This window comes from Ochotona princeps, chromosome 24, assembly GCF_030435755.1.
Source record: "Ochotona princeps isolate mOchPri1 chromosome 24, mOchPri1.hap1, whole genome shotgun sequence".
In the NCBI taxonomy this organism is placed as follows: Eukaryota; Metazoa; Chordata; class Mammalia; order Lagomorpha; family Ochotonidae; genus Ochotona; species Ochotona princeps.
This window is the reverse complement of record NC_080855.1, coordinates 27,310,347-27,333,407: the sequence shown is the minus strand read 5'-3', so window position 1 is coordinate 27,333,407 and position 23,061 is coordinate 27,310,347. Positions and strand designations below refer to the sequence as shown.

The 23,061-nt window shown below is 51.3% G+C and overlaps 1 protein-coding gene across 1 annotated transcript; it reads right to left on the bottom strand.

Moving 5' to 3' along the window:
* Nucleotides 1-1,753: 1,753 nt before the first annotated feature.
* On the bottom strand, nucleotides 1,754-22,733 carry YWHAG (tyrosine 3-monooxygenase/tryptophan 5-monooxygenase activation protein gamma). Its single transcript, XM_004586982.4, has 2 exons — nucleotides 22,418-22,733; nucleotides 1,754-3,035 (listed from the first exon to the last, which is right to left on the bottom strand). Exons 1-2 carry the CDS (start codon nucleotides 22,502-22,504, stop codon nucleotides 2,379-2,381), a joined length of 744 nt encoding a protein of 247 aa, XP_004587039.1. The 5' UTR covers nucleotides 22,505-22,733; the 3' UTR covers nucleotides 1,754-2,378.
* Nucleotides 22,734-23,061: the final 328 nt, after the last annotated feature.

Here is a 23,061-nt window from a genome sequence, read left to right as displayed (position 1 = left end):
TGTCACTATAGCAACAACCAAAACAGATCAATTGCTTACGATCACTATTTGATAGAGCAAACTTTTACCCCCAAAAGGAAAAAAAATTAAATTAAAAAAAAACCTTAGAAAAAATTTTTGAAGACTTAATTTTTTTTTGTCATAGGAATACGTAACACCTACAGTATAAGTTAATAAATTTCAAGCTACTGTATAGAAATACAACACTAGCATGCACAATATCGTATCAAGAGAGTAATGGAGGAGTGTTCATTTCACCAGAGACAGTATCATAGGCAAGTGCGTTTCTTTAAAAATAAAGAAAAGGAAAGAAACCTTTTGAGCTGCTTAAATGCCAAGTCTCCCATCCCCTCTTTATTTTCTAGCCCTCGGGTAGGGTTTTTCTCTCGCGCAAATCTAAAAAAGCAGCCAGAGCCAAAGCTGAAATGGAAAGGAAAAACAGGGTAGGTTTTGTAATTCCAGTAAATCACTTTCAAATGCTACAGGAAGGACACTGCTCGGTGGACACGAAGATGGATCAGGCAGAGACCCTCCACTCCAACTGAGCAGGGGCCACCCAGGCGACATCACAGCTCCAACAGCATGTGTCCCCGCTCCTCCGCCGTGCCCTGTATCCTCGCCAACACGCTCCTACGGGTGAGCTCACCTGCCAGCCTCTTCCCCCGTCGCTGCTCACACCTGAGCTAGCCTGACACAACAGAGGAAGTCCTGGAGTCGCTACGTAGCTCGGGAGTTCACACGGGTACTGACTTCCAAACACACAACACACACACACCTGAACACACATGCAACAGGTCAAGTTTGTACAGACAGACACACGCCTAAAGCTAACTCAACAGGGTTCTGGAAAGAGTAATGCCATTTCCTTCAGTTCCAAGAGGCGCACAACTGCACAAGAGAGAAAGTGAACCCCCGACTGCCATGCTTTCGTGATAAACTGCTTGAAAACTCGAGTCGACATTGCCATTTCAAGGTGTGTGTGGGGGAAATGGAACTAAAAGATAACATGCATTTTTCCATGAATTTTTCTCAGAAGGTAGTAGGCATGGGTTTCAGGATCTTGTGCTCCAAAATTAACTCATCTTTTAATCCTATTTTCCGAAAAATAATAATCAAAAACAAGCAAACCAAAAACCCAAGATCATCGTGAAGCCCTGCTTGTCACCTGGCAATGACTTGGTTTCCCTTCCTGCTTTTCAGGTAGGAGAACAGACACGAACGAGGCAGAGATGAAGAGACCGAGCCCCTCCTGTCAGGTTCTCCTAGCACCTGAATTTTCACACCCCACCCCACCAACTCACTCCGGAGCTTTCTGGGCCCGGCTGTGGGCCCCGAGGCACCAGGGACAAGTGGGGAAGACGGAGGGAGCCTATGGCGCCAGCAGGGAGGAAGGGGGATGGGGTGGGTTGGTGGCTGCTTCAAAAGCAGGACCTTCTCCGAAAAAAATCAACAAGAAATGACATACAGACCTGAATTTTCTCAATTTTTGTGGTGTTTTATGTTTCTATTAAAATGATCAATAATTTTTTTGTGTGTGTGGTGAATTTACCTTAAGAGGAAAGAAGGACCCCCCCACCCCAAAAAAAAATTCCCACAGCCACCTGCTGAGCACCTGCTGCCAAGCCTGATGTAGCTTTGGTTCTCCTCAGGCCAGTCTTGGGGAGACAGAGAAAACAGCAAAACCGACCCGGAGAAGGCAGGACAAGGATGTGAAGCCAAAATAACTAGCAAAGAAAAACACACAGTTGATGGCTTGATGTTACATATGGCTGTAATGTAGAAATACTGTAAACTGCAATTTAGTGTTAATACTGTCAACTCATCCAAGACTGCCGAAAACCAACCAGGCCTAAACCATCAGGAGGCACGCACCTCACGTTCCTTAGGGTCTGTGCGTTTGGGGTTCAGGCCGTCTCCCTGTCTGGTAGGTAGAGCACACCCTGAAAACACACACAGCTCAAAGAGATGAGATGGAAAGTACCAGAAACTTAAGACAAGAGCGTATGTACAGAGAAGTCCTTACTGGAACCACAGAACTTACTGAGTGAGGGCCACTCCACTGAGGCTTACTTTTCGTCTTAAACCCTTCTTCCTAGCAATAAGTTAACTTAGACACAGCTCCACTCACATCCATCTACAGAGCAGTCCGTGGGCCCGTGGGAGGCTGCTCCTCCCACACCAGCACGGCTAGCCTGACTTTCCACTAGTGGTAATTTGGCAAAAATGTCAAAGAGGCGATCCAAGACAGGACAGGTCGTGGGTTTCTCCCTGGGAAGGTTAGCCCTCCCTCTCCCTCCCCCACCCGACCCCCAACTCATGGGAAAAAAATAAAGACTGCAGTAGTAGCATCCGCGTGCGCTGCGAGTCCACCTGGGGCCTTAATTGTTGCCCTCGCCACCGTCGTCGTCTTGCTGGTCGCTCGTCCAGAGCGTGAGGTTGTCGCGCAGCAGCTGCATGATGAGGGTTGAGTCCTTGTAGGAGTCCTCGTTGAGGGTGTCCAGCTCGGCGATGGCGTCGTCGAAGGCCGTCTTGGCCAGGTGGCACGCCTGCTCGGGCGCATTCTGGATCTCGTAGTAGAACACGGAGTAGTTGAGGGCCAGGCCCAGGCGGATGGGGTGCGTGGGCTGCATGTGCTCCTTGCTGATCTCATGCGCCTCGCTGTAGGCCTTCTCCGAGGATTCCACCACGGTGGCCCGCTTCTCGCCGGTGGCCACCTCAGCCAGGTAGCGGTAATAGTCCCCTTTCATCTTCAGGTAGAACACCTTGCTCTCGTACTGGGTCTCGCTGCAGTTCTTGATCAGGTAGTTATCGAGCAGGCTCAGCACGTCCTGGCACACGGCCTCCAGCTCCTTCTCGATCTTCTCACGGTACGCACGCACCATCTCGATCTTCTTCTCATTGCCGTCGGCGGACGTCTTCTGCTCAATGCTGCTGATGACTCGCCAGGAGGAGCGGCGCGCCCCGACGACGTTCTTGTAGGCCACGGAGAGCAGGTTGCGTTCTTCATTGGACAACGGCTCATTGAGCTCTGTGACCTGGTAGGGGGCAAGGAGAGAGCGTGGTTAGGGACAGACGCCCTCAGCTCTGACAGCCTCACTGCTCACGATCCAACATGCACAGGAGAACCTGGGGGTCGGAGGGCTGCAGGTGGATGAGCAGCACAGAAGGGGAAGCATGCAACCGGGGGATCCTGTAGCCCCCAGCTTCCTCCCAGAGGAGGATGTTCGTGTCTCCGCTGCAGGCTGTTCTAGCGAGCTGTCGAGCTGAGCTCTCAGGTAACAAGCCCGTTTGAAGTGCACAAGGTCAAATTTCTCATGTGACATTAAACACACCAGACCTACAGATTTTCTAAGTGTACACGGCTGACACTCCATTCCTTGGCAATTTTTTGTGGAAACAGAATGCTGGCTCCCTCCTAAGCTTGCGCAGTTAACCCCACTCTTGGCGAACAAACACTGAATCAATTTCAACTTGACTGCTTATGCTCACATGGGCTTTTCTGATTGTATGTGAAGACTACGGTGGGCATAACAGCCTCTGAAAGGTGATCCTATCTGGGGGACGGTGCTGGGACTGCCCACTGCAATATTTTAGCAGCTCAGGCATCAGGTGCTCGTAGGAGCATGTGCAAAAACACAATTAGGAACACCGAAGGGAGGAACACTTCGAGCTGAGTGAGGGGCTGGCAAGAATGAGGGTGACTTCCAATACAGGCATGTCTCATCAAAATGCCAACAATAAATGAAGTCCTCAACATCACATTTCGGGTGCCCGACAACCACTTGCAGTCACTTACACAAAGGACAGCACTATCGCTCCTGCCTGTCCCAGGTCACTCAGCGCCACCCCTCTGGTTAACTGCAGTTCCCGTGGCCTAAACCTCATTTACTAACTCAACAGCTGAGTCCCAGCAAGCCATGTAACCTACCCAGCCCCGCCCCCGGCCTCGCTGTCTCAGTCCTTGAGCAGCACACTGCATGCGGCTGCTCCTCTGCCCTAGCTGGAGAACACTCCTGCCACTCATCGCACAGCCAAGGTCCCAGGCGGGCTGGCCTCTATGATGTCACCCGCAGTTATATCGACTACCTCCCTCTGAGTCCTCACTGTTCCTGATGTGGATCAACCACAACACACCAGGACCTTCAAAAGAATCATGGAAATGTGTATTATGGGGCAGGGGGTAGTCTATGCAAGGATATCACAATTTTTTTTTTAAACTACAACAAGCTTATATATATTTTTTGAAGATTTATTTTAGGGCCTAGTGTAATGGCTCAAAGGCTAAAATCTCACGCTGCAGGCGACTACATCCCATATGGGCACTGGTTTGAGTCTCAGCTGCTCTACTTGTCTTTCAGCTCCCTGCTTGTGGTTTTGAAAAGCAAAGCAGAACGGCCCAAGGGAATGCGTCCCCGCACACAGAGAGAGACCCCCAGGAGAAGCTCCTCATTTCAGATTGGTTCAGCTCCAGCCACTGTGGCCATTTGGAGAGTGAACCATTAGCTGAAAGGTCTTTGTCTTCTCTCCATAAATCTGATCTGCCTAATTAAAAAAAAAAAAATCTAAATTATTTTAGGGCCTTGTGTGGCAGCCCAGTGGCTAAAATCCTTGCCTTGCATGCACCAGGATTCCATATGGGCACCAGTTCATATCCCAGCTGCTCCATTTCCCTTCCAGCTCCCTGCCTGTGGCCTGGGAAAATAACAGGGGTTGGCCCGAAGCCTTCGGACCCAGCACCTGTGTGGGAGGACTCAGAAGCTGCTCCTGGCTCCAGATCGACTCAGCTCTGGCTGTTGTGGCCAGTTGGGGAATGAACCAGCGGATGGAGGATCTTCCTCTCTGTCTCTCCTTATCTCTAAATCTTCTAATAAAATAAATATTTTAAAAGAGAAATGAGTTAAAAAATTATTTTGGAGGCCAGCACTATGGCATAATAGGCTAAGCCTCTGCCTACAGTGCTGGCATCCCATATGGGTGCTGGCTCTAGTCTCTGGGCTCCTGCACCCACGTAAGAGACCCAGAAGAAGCACCTGGCTCCTGGCTTTGTATCAGCCCAGTTCTGGACCTTGTAGTCATTTGTACAGTGAACCAGTAGATGGACTATTCTGTCTCTACTTCTCTGTGGACTTCTGCCTTTAAATAAAAACACTTAAAAAAAAAAAAACTTAAGATGCCGACCTACCCCACTGACCCCATACCCCCAAGAACTTGATGATGGTGGGCCTTTGCACAGGTGCAGAACCAGGAAACATGATCTGAAGGATATCCTGATCTAATCTGGGGGTGTCTGGGATATCCACATTTCTCCACAAGCTGCATCAGTTACTATATTCCACTTTTATAAAGGGGGCCGGGGGCAAGCTTAGAGAAAAAGGTTGCAGTCACTATGTCAAGTATAATCTAGCTGCTCAGAGATGATGAGAAAAGGAGTCAAATAACCAGTTTTTGCAATTCATTCTTTGCCTACGCTTGGCTTACTAATGCATGCAATGCACAGCCTCCAGAATACACTATGGTCTCTCTCTCTCAACAACCCCCCACCAGCACGCTTTCCTGGGACCCTTCCTCCCCTTCCTGCCTTGGCTGGCGTGCCCCACGTGGTCTGAGAGGGAGGAGGCCCAGGAAAGGTGCTCCCGAGGGCGCGTGCCCTTCTAGAGTCAGGCAGCGGGCAGTCTCTCACCCCGGAGGGCCCTGCGCGCAGCCCTAACCCACCCCTGGTGCCAAGTGAGAGTGACCTGTGTGCCACTGCCCGAGCACCCTGGTCATCTTCGTGCACTCCCACCCTGCAGGAGGCCACCGCATGCCCACTAACAGGCTTCTCCCCCTCAGGGAGTGCACCGAGGGGCTCTTCTCCCTGCCTCCTCTCCTGCAGGGTACACAGCCACTGCATGAGGCACAGCTAGCACATGGCCCGGGAGAAGCTCCCCAGCCCAGCTCCTCAGGGCCCCCAAGGCAGGTACAGGACGAGACTCTAGCTCTGCTCAGTGCCTGCACAGATGCCAAGGCCGCCTTGCAGCTGAAGGCCACGAGGATCAAGTTCTGGCCTTTCCCTTCAATCATGCCGTCCCTGTTTCAAGAACCAAGAACTATTTAAGGTTCTAGTGACCTCACTGCAACATGACACCGCTAGGTCAGGGCTCCTCCCGCGGGGAGCTAGGTTGGTCCCCAGGCAGCAGCAGGCATTTGTGCCCAGGGCACCCACTTGCCACAGACAAATGGGAACACGAGGATTGCTAAAGGCCACCCTCACCTTTAGTACAGTAACTCGAGCGCACTTGGAAGGTGCCCAGGCACTCCCTGCCAGTGAAGAACCAAGTCAGAGGGAAGAGCCATCAGCTCTAAAAGGCCTGTGGCCTGAGGGGGCCAGCACCTGCCTGTGGCACAGAGGGTTAAGCTGCTGCTTGCTAGTATCCCAGAAGAGCACAGGTTCAAGTCCTAGTTGCCCATTTCTTCTTCTTTGTTTAAAGATTTATTTATTTATATTGGAAAATCAGATATACAGAGAAGGAGAGACAGAAAGATCTTACGTCCACCGATTCACTCCCCCAAGTGGCCACAATGGCCAGAGCTGAGCCAATGTGAAGCCAGGAGCCAGGAGCCTCTTCGGGGTCTCCCAGGCCTTGGGCCGTCCTGTACTGCTTTCCTAAGCCATAAGCAGAGACCTGCCAGGATAAGAACCGGCACCCATATGGGATACAAATGTGTGCAAGATGAGGACTTTACCCACTAGGCTACCATGCCGGGCCCAGCTCCATTTCTGATCCAACCTCCTCCTAATGGGCTGAGAAGATGTCCAAGTACTTGGAACACAAACGAAGTCCTGCTTCTTGGCTCCAGCCTGGCCCAGCCCTGGCTGTGGTCGTCTGCAGAGTGGAAACAGCAATGCAAGACCGCTCTCTCAGTCTCCCCCTTCCAAATAAAGAAAGACTGCTTAGTGGGCCCTACATGGCTGTGTCAGCCATTCTCCCGGGGGAGGACCCAGGGGACAGCTTCCCCATCCGAGATCTGCCCGCTTCAGGTTCTCTGAAAGCTGACCAGTTCACCCAAGGTCCTGGAAAGACCAGGTCATCTCCAACCGTCTCCGCTGATCAAGAGCCTTAAAACTCCTCAAGAAGATAAACGTCCAAGACAACTGCTGACTTATTCAACAGGATATTTGAATTAATCCTTTTTAAAAAATATACTTCTGGGGTTGCCACCATGGCTTTGGATCCACTCAGCTCTGGACATTGTGGCAATTACTGGGGAGTGAACTAGCTGACAGATCTTTGTCTCTATGAGTTTGCCTTTCATGTGAAGATAAATAAATCTTTACAAAAAGAAAAAAAGCAAAACCCACCACACACAATTCTGTAAAAACTCTAGCATGGCGTCCTTCTGGCCTCTTATCCAGTGTCTGCCTCTGCCATCGGCCCCAGCTTCCTGCTCAGGCACACTCCGGGAGGCCCAAGTACTTGGCTCTGTGCCACCTATGAGACAGAGTTCCCGGCTCGCAGCTCTAGCCTGGTCCAGCCCCTGGCTGCTGAGGGAACCTGAGAAGTGGACCAGCACATAAAAAGTTTTTGTCTCTTTTCGCTTTCAAAGTAAGATGCAGATGAATTTCAAAGAAAATTTTTAGCAGACAACTAGGCTGTGCACGACTCTCACTCCACTGCTGGGATTCAACTCCCAGCTCCAATCCCTGTGCCAGCTCCTCAGAGACAGTGGTGACTGCTGAGCAGTTGGGGACTGTCACCCATGTGGGAGACCCTACTTGAGCTCCTGACTTCCCAGCATCAGGCCAGCCTGGCCCCACAGGTGGGGAGTGAACCAGCAGGTGGTAGCCTACCCTTCTTTCTCAGTACCTAAACTTACTGGGTCTAAATTCCACATGCTTTCCATTCAAGTGTCATCTCAAGTGTGTCTTGGCTGTACAGCTTGCCCTTCCTGGCAGCTTGCCCAGGCCAAGGAGCGCAGCCCCACCTCTGAAGGTGACATCACCGTACCGCAAGACGCAGCACCTCCACTCCCAGCTCGACGCACAACAGAGTATGCAAGATATCGCAGGTTGGGGAGGAAGTTGGGGTGCAGCAGGCTCAGCTGCCCCCTGGGAGACTGGCATCCTCTCCCAGAGGGCCTGGCATCGGGTTCAAGGCTCCAAGCTTCAGCCTGGATGGGCTGTGGCAAACCATTTTGGGGGAGGAAATCAGCATATGCAGAACCACTTTTCCTCTCCCTTTTGAATAAACAAAACTGAAAATCCCGTGCACAAATGTTCACAGCAGCATTAGACCTAACATGCAGTCATGAACTTATGTCAGCAGCCACAGCATGAGGAGTAGGCAGTGCAGTGTCTAGCCAAACCCCGGACTGTCCACTTCGGCATCTAGTACACACCACCTCGACACCCTGGAGACCATTCTGCCATATCAAAGCCCACCACATACCGTATGACTTGAGTTATATGAAATATCCAAGAGATGCATCTACGCAAACACAAAGTTAGGCTGAGGAGGGAAATGGCTGGTTTTCTAGGGAGCGGGAAGGTGTGGCTGCACAGCAAAATAAGCTTGTTCTTCTACATCATTAAACATGCTCTAGGGCCCAGTGGCGTGGCCTAGCGGCTAAAGTCCTCGCCTTGAACGCACCGGGATCCCATATGAGCGCCGGTTCTATTCCCAGGAGCTCCACTTCCCATCCAGCTCCCTGCTTGTGGCCTGGGAAAGCAGTCGAGGACGGCCCAAGGCTTTAGGATCCTGCACCCACGTGGGAGACCCAGAAGAGGTTCCTGGTTTGCCAGCTTCGGATCGGCACAGCACCAGCCGTGGTGGCTCACTTGGGGAGTGAATCATCGGATGGAAGATCTTCCTCTCTGTCTCTCCTCCTCTCTGTATATCTGACTTTGTAATAAAATAAATAAATCTTTAAAAAAAAATGCTCTAAAATGAGCCCAGCGTGGTGGTCCAACGGCTAAAGTCCTCGCCTTGAAAGCCCCGGGATCCCATATGGGTGCCAGTTCTAATCCCGGCAGCTCCACTTCCCATACAGCTTCCTGCTTGTGGCCTGGGAGAACAGCCAGGACGGCCCAATGCCTTGGGACTCTGTACCCGTATGGGAGACCTGGAGGAAGTTGCTGGCTCCTGGCTTCAGATCAGGGCAGCACCAGCCATTGCTCTCACTTGGGGAGTGAATCATCGGACGGAAGCTCTTCTGTCTCTCCTCTTTTCTGTGTATCTGACTTTGCAACAAAAATAAATCGTTTAAAAAAAATGTTCTAAAGTGTACTGTGGTGATGGTTATGCAAGTCTGGGCCACTAAAAAAAAAAAAAAAATCATATGCTTAAAATTGTGTGGTAAGCAAATCAAATGTCAACGAAAGTCATTACAAACTGCTTCTCTAGCACAGTTTGTGGAGCCTGTAGATGCACCTGGCAGTGGGCTGTTGGCCCCGTCGTCTGATGAGCTCACCAGCCCGCACACTGCCTCATGACAGAGGGGAGTGCTCTGTGGCCGCGTACTGAGCCAGCTCTTGCAGGCCCTCCCCCCTGAAGGGCTCCCAGGTGACTCAGTGGTCCTCAGCACCCCCTCCCAAAACAAGGAGGAAGACCAGAGTTCATGTTCACTGCCACCCACAGCAAACCTGAAAACGGGAGACTTTTACTTCCCCACAGATTCAACAACTCCGGCTTGGAGTGAAAAAGTCAAGGAAATCCTACCACAACTACTCCTTTCTGCATCACAACATCCTGACCCCAGCCACCTCAAGCCCGCCCTCCCTGTCATCCCAGGGCACACACCTGGGACCTGGTGTCAACCGCAGGCCTTCCTCATGTCAGGGCCACCTTCATGGCCCCACAGGGCTGCATCCCCCTCCCACTCCTGCTCTTCACACAGAGCCTAAATTTAGGTGTAACGAACCATGTCTTTCAATCTCATCTTGTTTCCTTCACAATCAAGGTTCTACAAAGAAATCTGGAGAACTGGGCACGCCGAGTCATCACAGCAGTCAGCATCCCATATGGTTGCCAATTTCAGCATCAGTAATGAACCAGCAGATGAAGCTCTCTCTCCTTAACTCTGCCTTACACATAAATACATAAATCTTGCCAAATTAAAAAAAAAAATCAAGGCTGACAAGGTGAGACAGTTGATGGCTACAGTCAGGGTACACTGGGCAGTGATACACGCACTCTGGTCATCATTTATGTACTTGGAGAGCAGCCGGGACACGAGTAGGCTGAAAGCCGAGCTCCACCCCGGCCTCCCGCAGCGGCGGCAGGGACCCAGGCACCTGAGCCACCTCTGCCACTCTACTCATGGCATCAGGAGGGAACCAGATTCCAAGTACAGCAGCCAGGACCCAAACTGGCACACTCTACGGGATGCCAGCATGGCAGACAAAGGCTTTCCTGGTTGCTCCCCAGTGCTGGAAACACACCTGTTGACATTCCTCAGATCACTCTCCACTTGCTGCCTGTTGCTCATCCCGAACACCACTTCTGTGCCAATAAATGGTGCCTGGCAGCATGCGGAAGCTGGGGCCTTCCCACCACGCCAGGCATGGCTCTGCAGAGTACCCCCAGCTGGCAGATCCGCCTGCTCAGCAGCAGGCCTAGTCCTTGTTCACTGCTCACTGACTCACCAAGGAACCGCCAGCACCACTCCAAGGCTGTCAGCACAGTAATCGGTAACCAGGCCAGATGGGCCCTGGGGCATCTTTCCACACACGGCCAGGATCACAGCCCATTACCACATGGCCTCCTCCTCACCCTCACCACAGACATCCTTTTCCTCTAAGCTGCCTCCCCTTGCCTGTCAGGTGCCCCTCCCTTAAGCCTGGACGGCCGTGGCTGCCTCCTTACCCTCCCTCTGCCTTCCAGCCCTCTAACCCCATTGCCCTGCTTCCTGTGGTCTTCCTCGTGCCCAAGATGACCTTCCCTGGCTTAAGGAATAAACACACACTCCGGAAGACTCAGAGGAATCAGTTCCCATTAACATCGGCAGACTTCCTGCTAATCCCTCACACACACACACACACAGCCTGAGCGAAGCCTGAGTGACAGCAAGCCACGGGTGCATCCTGTATGGAACCTGCAGTTGGACATTTCTGCCTCCGGCCATTCCCAAACACCCCCAGAGACCACTGTTCAGGGCCCCTTCCCTAGGAAAGCTCCCCTGATGCCCTCTGGGACTACAATGTTCTCTTCTGACTGCTCTGCCTTTGGAGGGGACCTCCATGGCTCCAACAGAACACAACCTCCCACAAATGTTCAGAAAGCAAGTTACCATTTGTATGAAAGGAAGGACAGGGCCCTTCCCAGGCACTGGTTCATACCCCGATGCCCATCAGGGCTGGGGCAAGCCAAAGCCAGAAGGGTCTTCCACAGGGGTGCCACAGACCCAACTGTTTGAGCCGTCACCTGCCACCTCCCTGACGGGACAGGGTTGGAATCTGACACAGCATGCAGGAAACCACTCAGTGACTCAGCTGCTGCGCCAAAGACCTGCCCTGCTTTTTCAGGCTGTTCATTTATCTGAAAGGCAGAAGGACAGATAATGGCTGGGGAAGGCAAGGCAGGCACACAGCTCCTCTGCCAGAAGTCTGCACCATCACAGGCTGCCCTAGCTGGAGCCGCTACAAGCCGTCAGGAGCTCCATCTGCATCTCCTACGTGACTGACAAGAACCCACGCACCTGCACACCATCACCTGCTGCCTCCCAGGGTGCACGTCGGCAGGAAGCTACACTGGGAGGCGGTCTCAAGATCCCAGGCAGGCCAGGATGCTATGCAGCAGCTTAAGCCACTACACCTCCTTTTTTGATGGACTTAAACACTTGTTTTCCAGGACTGGTGTGGTAGCTGATTGTCTAAAAGTCCTCGCCTTGCCTGCGCCAGGATCCCACATGGGTGCCAGTTCATGTCCTGGCTGTCCCACTTCCCTGCTTGTGGCCTGGGAAAGCAGCAGACAATGGCCCAAGTTCTTGGGACCCTGCACCCACATGGAAGACCCAGAAGAAGCTCCTGGCTTTAGCTCAGCGAAGCTCTGGATGCTGCAGCCACTTGGGGAATGAATCAGCAGATGGAAGATCTTCCCGTCTTTTCTCTTTCTCTCTCTCTATATATATCTGACTTTGCAATGAAAATAAATGAATCTTTAAGAGTGCAGGGTCCCAAGGTTTTGGGCCATCCTCGACTACTTTCCCAGGCCACAAGCAGGGAGCTGGATGGGAAGCGGAGCTGCCGGGACACGAACCGGCACTTATATGGATCCCAGGGGACATGCAAGGTGAGCATTTAGCCACTAGGCTACCACGCAGGGCCCTAACCAGTCTTCTTTACCAATACACACAGCAGACGATGGCTCAAGGGCTGGGAGCCCTACCACCCAGATGGAGTTTCATGCTCCTTGTAGTTTAGGCTGACGCAACCCTGACTGTTGTGGACAGTTGGGGGAGCAAACCAGTAGATGGAAAAGCCCTGACCTTCAAATTAATGGAAACAAAAACAACCCATCTCTTCAAAATGTAGTTAACACAAAATATACAAGATGACTGGCTGCCAATGGGGGGAAAAACAGGGAAGATGGATGTGTGGAGGGCTTTTGTAATATTTATTCTTCCTCATTTTTAATGTTTGAAACTCTCCATTAGTTAAAAAAAAAAACAAAACAGTGACAGTCCTGCCTTACACAAGCTAGCTGTGTGACCTCTCCACAGCTTCACACTCAAAGCAGTGGGCACCTTCTGAATTTTCCAGCAGGCATTTGCAATACTCAAGTATTTCAAAACTTTCAGGAGGGGTCAGGTCAGCACCATGGGAGCACACTGAGTAAAGCCATCGCTTGCAATGGTTGCAGTCCTTGCTGCTTTGCTTCTGATCCAGTTTCCCAATAAGGCAGAAGATGGCATAAGGAGCCGAGCCCTTGCCACCCATGCAGGAGGCACCAGATGAAGCCGCAGGCCCCCAGCATCAGCATGGCCAAGCCTTTCCTGTTGTGGCCTTCTGGGGAGTGAACCAGCGGATGGAAGATGGATTCGTCAATCTCTCTCTCTCTCTCATTGTATCCCTTTTGTTCTGCCTTTCAAAAAAAGCAGATTTTAGAAAACAACCAACCAAAAACAAGAGACAACACCCAACAAATTGGGGATGGCTCCAAGAACCTTAAGGATCATTCTAAGAAGTTTTTAGATGTTTGTCCAGCAAGGCTTCTTTTGGGTCCAAGTCTTAATATGTATATCGCACTTGAAGCAACAGCCCCGGTAATACTCACAATGGAAACAGCCAAAATAAAAGCAACAAAAAAATCAGGGGAATTAACCTACAGGACTTATTCAGCCCCTGAAGACACAAAACAGTGATGGGAGGTCACTGAGGCTGCTTCCAGCAGAAAAGGCAAAGAGGTGATAGCAATGCTGGGGGGGGGGGTCCTTCATTTGGGGTCTCCGCAATGCTGTTCGCTCTTCATTCCTAGCATCCTAAAGCCTATATTTCAAACTTCTCCGGCCAGTCCCATTAATCACATCATTCCAAAAACAGGTCCCCTTTGAAAAGCACAGCATCTTTAACTCCAAAATGTTCTAGAAAATTCTCTGCCTAAACACTTGCCCACCCCGGCCCGCTAAGTCTCTTTGCCCAGAAGTGTCCTTGTCTACTGTTCTTCCCCTTTTCCGCTAATGCTCACCTGCCTGGTTTCTCACAGCTAGCTGCAGGGTTTCCGCAGACAGCGGGCACCATCTGAAAATACCCACCTGCCGCTGCCTGCCCACTGCTGACAGACCACTTGGCTGCTTCACCTCAGAAGGTTCCAGGCACAGGTCTGTTCAGAAGCAATGCGGCAAAAAATGCTGAGGTTCATTTTCACCGCCCTAACGTGCCAGCAGCATCCCAAGCAGCTCTGCTACATCAAGGTTCCTGAAACCCAAGAGCTTCCCTGAAGCAACAGAACTGGGTGCAAGCTTTTGACACAGGGGTTAAAACCCGACAGCCCGTATCAATTCTTGAACCTGAGTCCCCATTCCACTCAGGGCCAAATTCCTTCCCTAGGAGGCAGCAGGTGATGGCTCCTGCTAGAGGCATTTGGGAAGTCAACCAGTGGACAGGGCATTTTCTGTCTTCTTCCCTGTCTTCCAAATCAGTAAGATCTTTAAAAGGAGCCCAGCATCTCATCAAACCTTCCCAAGTACCTCTACTCCACTGCAGCCACTCTCACTCTGGGACTCATCCTTGGCGCCCGTTCCTACCTGTTGTTCAGCTGGTCACTGCCATCACCATCTCGCTCCCAGCTCAGACACCCAACTCCAGTGACACAAGTCACGTGCCTGGGGTCCTCCTCACCAAGTCTGCCTTTAGATCTTTCCAAAGGCTGAGAGACTAAGGCCCATGCATAGCAGGACCAATGATTTATCGGGAATTTCTTACCTTATTAAAAATCTACAAGCCAAGGCCAGTGCTGCAGTAAACCTGTGGCCTGCAATAGCAGTATCCCATATGGGCGCCAGTTCAAGTTCCGGCTGCTGTCACTTCCAATCAGCAGGGGATGACCCACATACTTGGGCCCCTGCACCAATATGGGAGACCCCAGAAGCAGCTCCAGACTCCTTGTCCGGCCTCACCTACTCCAGTTGTTGTGGTCATTCGGGCACTAGATGAAAAACCTAAGTAGTTCAAGTAAATAAGTCAATCTAGAAACATAAAACGAGTCTACACTCTTTGATTTAAGTAAATGGACTTTGTTTATGTTAAAATTAACACTTTCTTGGGCCAGGCGGCGTGGCCTAGCGGTCTAAGTCCTGGCCTCGAACGTGCCCGAATCCTATATGGGTGTCAGTTCTAATCTCGGCAGCTCCACTTCCCTTCCAGCTCCCTGCTTGTGGCCTGGGAAAGCAGTCGAGGATGGCCCAATGCACTGGGACCCTGTACCCGCGTGGGAGACCCGGAAGAGCTCCTGGCCCCCGGCTTTTTAAATTTTTTTTTAAGATTTATTTATTTTTATTACTAAGTCAAATATACACAGAGGAGGAGAGATAGAGAGGAAAATTCTCCATCCAATGATTCACTCCCCAAGTGGGCGCAATAGCTGGTGGGTGCGCTGATCCGGAGCCAGGAACTTCCTCCAGGTCTCCCATGCAGGCACAGGATCGCAAAGCATTGGGCTGTCCTCAACTGCTTCCCCAGGCCACAAGCAGGGAGCTGGATGGGAAGTGGAGCTGCTGGGATTAGAATCGGTGCCCATATGGGATCCTGGCGCGTTCAAGACCAGGACTTTAGCTGCTAGGCCATGCCACCAGGCTCCCAGCTTCTGATCGACGCAATACCAGCCATTGCGGTCACTTGGGAAGTGAATCATTGGATGCAAGATCTTTCTGTCTCTCCTCCTCTCTGTATATCTGACTTTTCAATAAAAATAAATAAATCTTCAAAAAAAAATTTACCATGAGAACAAAGGCCATTGGGCATCAGCTTTTGGTAGTTTCTTTAACCTAGACGACTTTATGACCCCCACAGTGAAATAGCTTAGAAAAGGTAGAGGCAGGATGGGGGAGGGTGTTGTGGCACCTGTAATGCCAGCATTCCTGAGAGGCACCAGTTTGAGTCCAGGTAGCTCCCTACTAATGTGCCTGAGAAGGCAGAAGGCGGCCCAGGTGCATGGGCTCCTACTCCCATGTGGGAGACCCCAGAGAATTCCAGACAGGCAGGTCCATTGCTAAACACTGCAGCCATTTGGGGGAGCGAATCAGCAGATGCAAAATACCTATCTAGGGCTTGTGATGTGCCACAGCCAAGTTGGGGAGCCACTTGTAAGGCCAGCACTGCACATGGGCACCCCAGTAAGTCGCGGCTGCTCACTACCCATCTAGCTTCCTGCTAGAGTATCTGGGAAAACAGTGTAAGATGGCCCAACTGCACAGTCTTGCACCCATGTGGGAGACCAGGGATATGCTCCTCTGTATTCAGGGAGTAAACTGGCAGGGGGAAGTCATCTTCCCCTACTGTGCCTTTCAAACAAATTAGAAGAAAAATTTTTTTCAAGACCTATTTATTTTTATTGAAAAGAAGATTTATAGAGAGAGAAGGAGACAAAAAGATTTTCTGCCTGTTGGTTCACTCCCTAACTGGCCGCAACAGCTGGAGCTGAGCTGATTCAAAGCCTGGAGCTTCTTCTGGGTCTCCCATGTGGGTGCAGGGTCCCAAGGTTTTGGGCCATCCTCGACTGCCTTCCCAGGCCACAAGCAGGGAGCTGGATGGGAAGTGGGGCTGCCGGGATTGGAATCGGCATCCATACGGGATCCTGGTGCGTTCAAGGCAAGGACTTTAGCCGCTGAGCTATCATGCCAGACTCCAACAAACAAATCTTTTTTTTTTTTTTTTTTTTTAAGATTTATTCATTTTATTACAGCCAGATATACACAGAGGAGGAGAGACAGAGAGGAAGATCTTCCGTCCGATGATTCACTCCCCAAGTGAGCCGCAACGGGCCGATGTGTGCGCCGATCCGAAGCCGGGAACCTGGAACCTCTTCCGGGTCTCCCACGTGGGTGCAGTGTCCCAATGCATTGGGCCATCCTCGACTGCTTTCCCAGGCCACAAGCAGGGAGCTGGATGGGAAGTGGAGCTGCCGGGATTAGAACCGGCGCCCATATGGGATCCCGGGGCTTTCAAGGCAAGGACTTTAGCCGCTAGGCCATGCTGCTGGGCCCCAACAAACAAATCTTAAAACAAGAAAAAGAGGTGCCTTGTGTAATGGCTCAATTGACTAATCCTCTACCTTCAAGCAACAGGTTTTCATTCAGATCAGCTCAGCTCCAGACAATGGAGCCATTTGGGATGTGAACCAGTAGAGATTCGTTTCTCCATCTCTCTGCAAAATCTGCCTTTCCAATAAAATCTTTTAAAAAAAGAAAACAAGGATGGGGGTGGTACTGTGGCTCAACGGGCTAATCCTCTCTCTGCAAGCACTGGTATCTTATGTTGGCAATGGTTCATGTCCTGGCAGCTCCACTTCTCATCCAGCTTCCTAGCTTAGGAAAGCAATGGGGGATGGCCAAATTCCTTGGGACCCTGCAACTGTATGGGAGACCAGTGAAAAGCTACGGTGGGGCCTGGCGCAATAGCCTAGTGGCTGTAGTCCTCACCTTCCATGTGCTGGGATTCCATATGGGCATTGGTTCTAATCCCACCATTCTGCTTCCCACCAAGCTCTCCACTTGTAGTCTGGGAAAGCAGCAGAGACCTTGGGACTCTGCACCCATGTGGGAGAACCAGAGGAGGCTCGAGGCTCAAGGCTCCAGGTTTTGAACTGGCTCAGTACCGGCCATTGCAGCCACTTGGGGAGTGAACCAGCAGACAGAGGATCTTCCTCTCTGTGTCTGACTTTCCAACAATAAAAAAAGAGCTACTGGCTCCTCTGATAGGCTCAGCTCTGGCCATGGTGGCCACCTGGGGAGTGAACCAGTGGACGGAGATCTTTCTCTGTTCCTTCTGTTACCTGCTTTTCCAACAAGATTAAGTAAGCACATCTTCAAAAATAAAAGGCAGTAGGGGCAGCTTTTCAGCTGCTGTTTGACACACCCAGGCTGAGACATGGCACCCCATGGTAAAGTGCTGGGTTGGGGGCTTCGGGGCTCAGGTGCCACTCTGCTCCTCATGGGGCTCCCTGCCAAGACACACCCTGCAAGGCATCAGGTGCAGGCTTGGAAACTGGGTTCCGGGATGCTGCCTCACCCAGTCTAGGCTGCTTCAGATACTCAGGGGACTGAACCAGCAGAGGGGAGCTGTCTGTCTATCTATATATCAAAAACACCAAAAATACCTATGAAAAGAGGGCAAAGACTGTGCTTTCCATTATCTATAAATGCTTTTTTTTTTCCTTTAGAATTCTTTTCTTCCAGGCGTTGGGGGCTGAAGGACAAGGGGTTAAGAAGGCGCAAGGCCATGGTTGTCCTCTACTGGCCTGTGTGTTCACACTGGGCAGCTGCTGCCGGATCCTGCAGGGAGGACCTGCCCCCACAGCAGGGCACAGTTCTTAAGGAAGCCAGCCGGAGGCCCTGAAAGAAGCAGACGTAGGTAGGGTGACAGACAACGCCCCACCATGAACAGGCGGCTCGGATTTCAGAAAAATTGTTTGAGTGAACGCTCTCCCTATTTTTCTGAAAATGGAAAATATAATCAAAATCTAGCCTGAGCGGAGACCTTTCTTCAGATGGACACTGCAGAGGTTCAGTGGCTAGAAAACAAGGGGGAGACAGGGCTGTCACGGCCCCAGTCGTTGGGGCACTGTTCTCATGCCTCCCAGGCTAGACCCACGCTCCGTGACCTCTCCTTTCTTGAGCTGGGCACATGAGCACAGTGGGTGGACATACTCAATATCGCTCCATCGGACATGCAGAAATTTTATGTGATGCGACTTTCCTCCCAACAAGAACAAAGGTATTTCCTCCACTCACTCTTCTCAATAATTTAGCATGTGGCTTAATAAATAAATCAAGTGGTCCCCCACGTGCTGGATGGGACAACCTACACCCAGGGCATGCAGTTAATCCAGAGGGCTGTACACTCGCCCAGCACCAACTTATTTCAAAAGATGCACAGGGGATTTTTTTTTAAATGAACTATAAGGACACCGTTGCCTGTCCATTTCACCCACTGTGACCCAAGACAGAGAAAGCAGGCTGCTGTCTGTACCCCTCTCCTTCCCAGCCGTGTGACCTCCAATCAGGGCTGCTTGGGGACCTCACCAGGGCGGGTGGAGTCCCGCATGCATTAGTGGTAATGGTTATTGATCCAGTATCCTGACAGAGCTGGCCGGAAAAATGGACTCTTTAAGAGAGCCGATTCTCCCAGGAAGACTTGAAAGGTCTAGAATAATTATGCCAGCCTCTTGCTCTGCTGGACAAGCCCCTCCAGGTTACAGCTGTCTAGCCCAGGAATCAAAGGAAATGACTAGGTCAGAAACTCTGCTCCCACCACTCCCTCCCACCCTACTTAGAAGACTGACTTCCTAAGGAGCTATGCGAAGCCAAAGCCATCAGCCTGGTGGTCCCTCTTCCTGGCGAGGGGTGAGGGGGAAGGTGGAGAGGAACACCTCAAGACCCCAGTGGATGCTAGAACCTCAGATGGTCTGAAATCTCACAACCACTGTCTTTCTCTCTACATCCTGCTGATCAAGATTAGTCTAAATATGAGGCACAGTAAGAGATGAATAATGAAACAGAACAATTATGATAGACTCCAATAAACGTTCAAAGTGATAGACTATATTGCTGGAATTTTCCATCTAGTACTTTTCACTGGTTGCGGATAACTGAAACCATGGAATGTGCGACTTGGGGAGTAGGGGTGCTACTGACGGGTGTCTCCCAGAGGAGGAAACCCCAGGGGCTCACCCACATCCTCAGAGACCTCACCTTCCTCTTGCCTTCTCACAACCCTAAGGGCTTTTCTCAAACACATGGGCCCCAGACGCTTGCGGAAGGTATCACATGGTCCACCCAAAATGTTTAAAAAATGTTTTAAACCAAGACCATGGAAAATGGAATGAACAGGCTATCTATCTTGGTACCACAATAAATAAATAAATAAATAAATAAATAAATAAATAAATAAATAAATAAATACATACATACTTTCACAAAGTTCATGGAAAATAGACATCGTAAAAAAAAAAAAGACACAAATGTCAAATTTTTGTCATCAAACATCTTTTCTTTCTATTTTCCTCAAACATTTTGAACTATTCTGCATACAACTCAACCCATGGGATAATTTCAGGAAACTCAAATTCTACTCCCTTTCTCATTAAAATTTCAGCATTAGGAGACTCATTTGGGTGGTGGTATAGAACTGAGTTTTTCTTCATGCTTCCCCAAGTTCTCCAGGATGACTTGGATAAACTTGGGAAGGAGAGGGGCAGCTGCTCCATGTCTTATGTAACCCTCCTGGCAACCTTTTCAAGTAGGTATTGACCCATTTCACAGATGAGGAAAATGAAGGTCAGAGGTGAACCTATTTCCTCAGTTAACAAAGACAGCTTTGGGGGAAAAACAAAAATCTTGATTTTTTTTTTTTTAGGAATGGTTTTTTTCCTCCCTGCTCTGTCAAGGGGCCTGAGCAGAGACGGAGAAGCTTTTCCAATCCTGACCTCCAATCCTCTGTGAAGGGCTCCCCCCTCCATTCCTTAATAGCCCCTGAAAACAGTCCAACAGGAAACACTAATTGGTTAAGGTTTTTGCTTAAAAGCTGCTGATTATTTGCAATAAATCTAAGTTCCATCTCATCCATCCCACCCCTGTGCTGGGACCACGTCATAATTTCTAAAAACTCTTCCGTTCCACCATTGCCCAATTTTTAAAAAAATAAATGCTAAATGGTCTTCTAAATGGTGGAGGCACAAGAGGCGAGGGTGAAGGTCTCCCCAGAGGTCATGGGATTTGCACGTCCAAGTGAAAAAGGGAACCCGGCCTTTTCTGGGCCAGTCCTTGGGTGGTGGAAGGCCAAGTGCTCCCCGGCCACTTTCTGCACTCCCTGGGCCCACGGCCAAGTGCACACTCCTCCCAGCCCTGAGGTGCATTGCAGCCACTGTGTCATTGTGCGTGACATCACTGGGTTGCTATGGATGTAGGTGCGAGGTCACTCACTCTCCTGCAAAACTAGAAATATGGGGGGGGAAATTAGAAGTCCAAAGAACACTAACGGAAGGTATTTCCAATATTGCTTACGGATGACAAGTGCAAATTCGACATGAAAACCATGGTGATGTATTGACAGAGCAGCATTTCCACATTTCAAAACTAATTCTCTTCTTCAGTAACATTTTTTTTTTAATTTTTTGAGGTAATACACATGTAGCTGTCATAAATCAGAATGCACCAGCTTTGTCTTCTTTGGTGCACCAGCCCAGGTATCCAAGAATGACTGGGATCCTCACAAGGTCTCCTTCTAAAGACTTAACCGTGAGGTACACCCTGCAGCAACCCCAAGAGACGCATGGTAAAACCTTTGTTACATAAGATAAGCAGTGAAATCATAAAGACGGTAGAAGACCTCAATCATTTTTTTTTCCACGTTTCACTGAATCGTATTGTCTTTTCCCCCTCTCGGGATAGCAAACTGGTCACCAAGCCATTAGAGGGCAAGGTGGTGTCCCCACCCCCACCCCAGGACAAAATGGTGCAGCCCAGATAAAATGCGACAACTGCCCGAGGAGGCATTAAAAGTCACCAAAACCTAACCTCCAATGTGGCTCACACACACACACACACAAAACCTTTGCTAAAAAAAAAAAAAAAAAGGACCTTTTCCCCTTTAAAACAACCCCTCCCTGCCTCCACCCAGGCAGGCTAGGCGCTCTGCAATATGACAAATGCAGAATCTTCTGGAATGACTGGATACTGCCTCCCACCACCGCTTTGTTTGCAATATCGGATCTGAGTGTATGTATATACATATTTCTCCCTCCCCACTCAACTTACAGAAATTTCAAGAACCAAGCCTGAGGGTGGGGAAAAAAAAAAAACAGCTTATAGTCACAAATGGGATCCCAGTCCGCTAAATCCACCACCTTTATTTTAAGGGCAATACCTACCCTTTTCAGTGCCAAGAACATTTTTTTTTGTAGGGGGAGGTGGGGAGAGGAATGGGAGATGACAGATTGAGAACAATCAATGGAAACGCCAGCAGACAAATGTGTCTCCCCCTCACCACCCAAACCCCCACCCGCCGCTCCTCTTTCCTTAAAAACCAGCAGATGAGATCGGGGGAGGATGAAGAAAGAACAGCCTTTTGTTAAGAAAAAACGTGAGCCGCGAGGTTTCGATTTTGCACCAGGAGCCACCCCACACCCGCACCCCACCCCGGGAGATTCTAAAGGTTCTGGCCGGGCAGGGTGTGTGTGTGTGTGTGGTGGTGATGGTGGGGGAAGGCAACCTGGAAGCAGCTCCAGGATGGGTGATGGGGGTGCTTGGAAAACGGGGGAGACCTGCCGAGTAAATGGAAAAGGCGCCGCCCAGACACCAGGGAGAAAAAAAAAAAAAAAAGAGGAACCGCATCCATGCGGTCCCCCGCCCCCACGCCTGGCTCGCTGGCTGGGGAGAGGGGGAAATGGGCACAAAGGATGCGCACGGCACCCCGCACCCCCGGAGGAAGGAGAGAGGCCCGAGACGCCCCCCGACCCCTGCCCCATAGTCCCGGCTCCCAAAACCAGCCCCGCGAGACCCCGCCCAGTGCCAGCGACTCGGCCGCGAGAGGCCGCGTCACCACCCGGGGATCCCCCGCGTCGCCACCAGGACGCCCCTTTCCCCAACCTCGGGGAGCCCCGACACTAGGCTGCACCCTCCCCTGCACTCGCCGACGGCAGAGCGGGCTCGCCGGGGCCTTCCCCGCCCAAGGACCTCGTCCCCGAGAGGGACTGGGAAGCGTGGGGGGAGGGGAGGAGACACTCACGTTCTTCATGGCCGCGGCCATGTCGTCGTAGCGCTCCGCCTGCTCGGCCAGCCGGGCTTTCTGCACCAGTTGCTCGCGGTCCACCATCTTCGCGGGGCTGGGTCAGGAGGAGACCGGAGTGGCCTGAAGGGCTTTGGAAGGACGGAGAGAGGGGAGCGGCTGCAGCTGGAACTCGTGTGCCGGAAGATACCGACCCACGAAGTCTGAGGCTGGGGCGGCCGAGGCGGCGAGGACGAGGAGGAGGAGAAGAAGGCGGCACGAGCTGCGACCGTGCGAACGGGCGCGAGGCGGCTGCGGCTGCTGTGCGTGCCGCGGGCGGACAACCCCCTGCGGCCCCGCCCACGCCGCGTGACGCACACCGCCCCGCCCACTCTCCCCGCCCAGGCCCCGCCCGGACACTGGCGCGGCGCGAACTTCCGCGCCCCTACTCGACCCGCTTCCTCCTTCTCCTGCGCCCCTGCAGCACTACCTTCCACCCCCACCTTTTCTTTTTTTTTTCACTGCACCCCGATTTCTTCGCCTGAGCTTCTTCGGACTCCCCTGCCCCCACTTCAGACACCTCCCACCCCCGGCAGGTCGAGGCTCAGGTGCGTGGGCTCCTGGGAGTTGTAGTTCCTAGTGCGGGGCGCCAAGGCTTTGAAGAG

Bases quoted from the DNA above. Each gene is read 5' to 3' on its own strand.
- YWHAG (XM_004586982.4), bottom strand. From the start codon at position 22,504: ATGGTGGACCGCGAGCAACTGGTGCAGAAAGCCCGGCTGGCCGAGCAG. The intron at 3,036-22,417 runs GTGAGTGTCTCC...GCCCCCTACCAG, and splicing joins TGGCCGCGGCCATGAAGAAC to GTCACAGAGCTCAATGAGCC.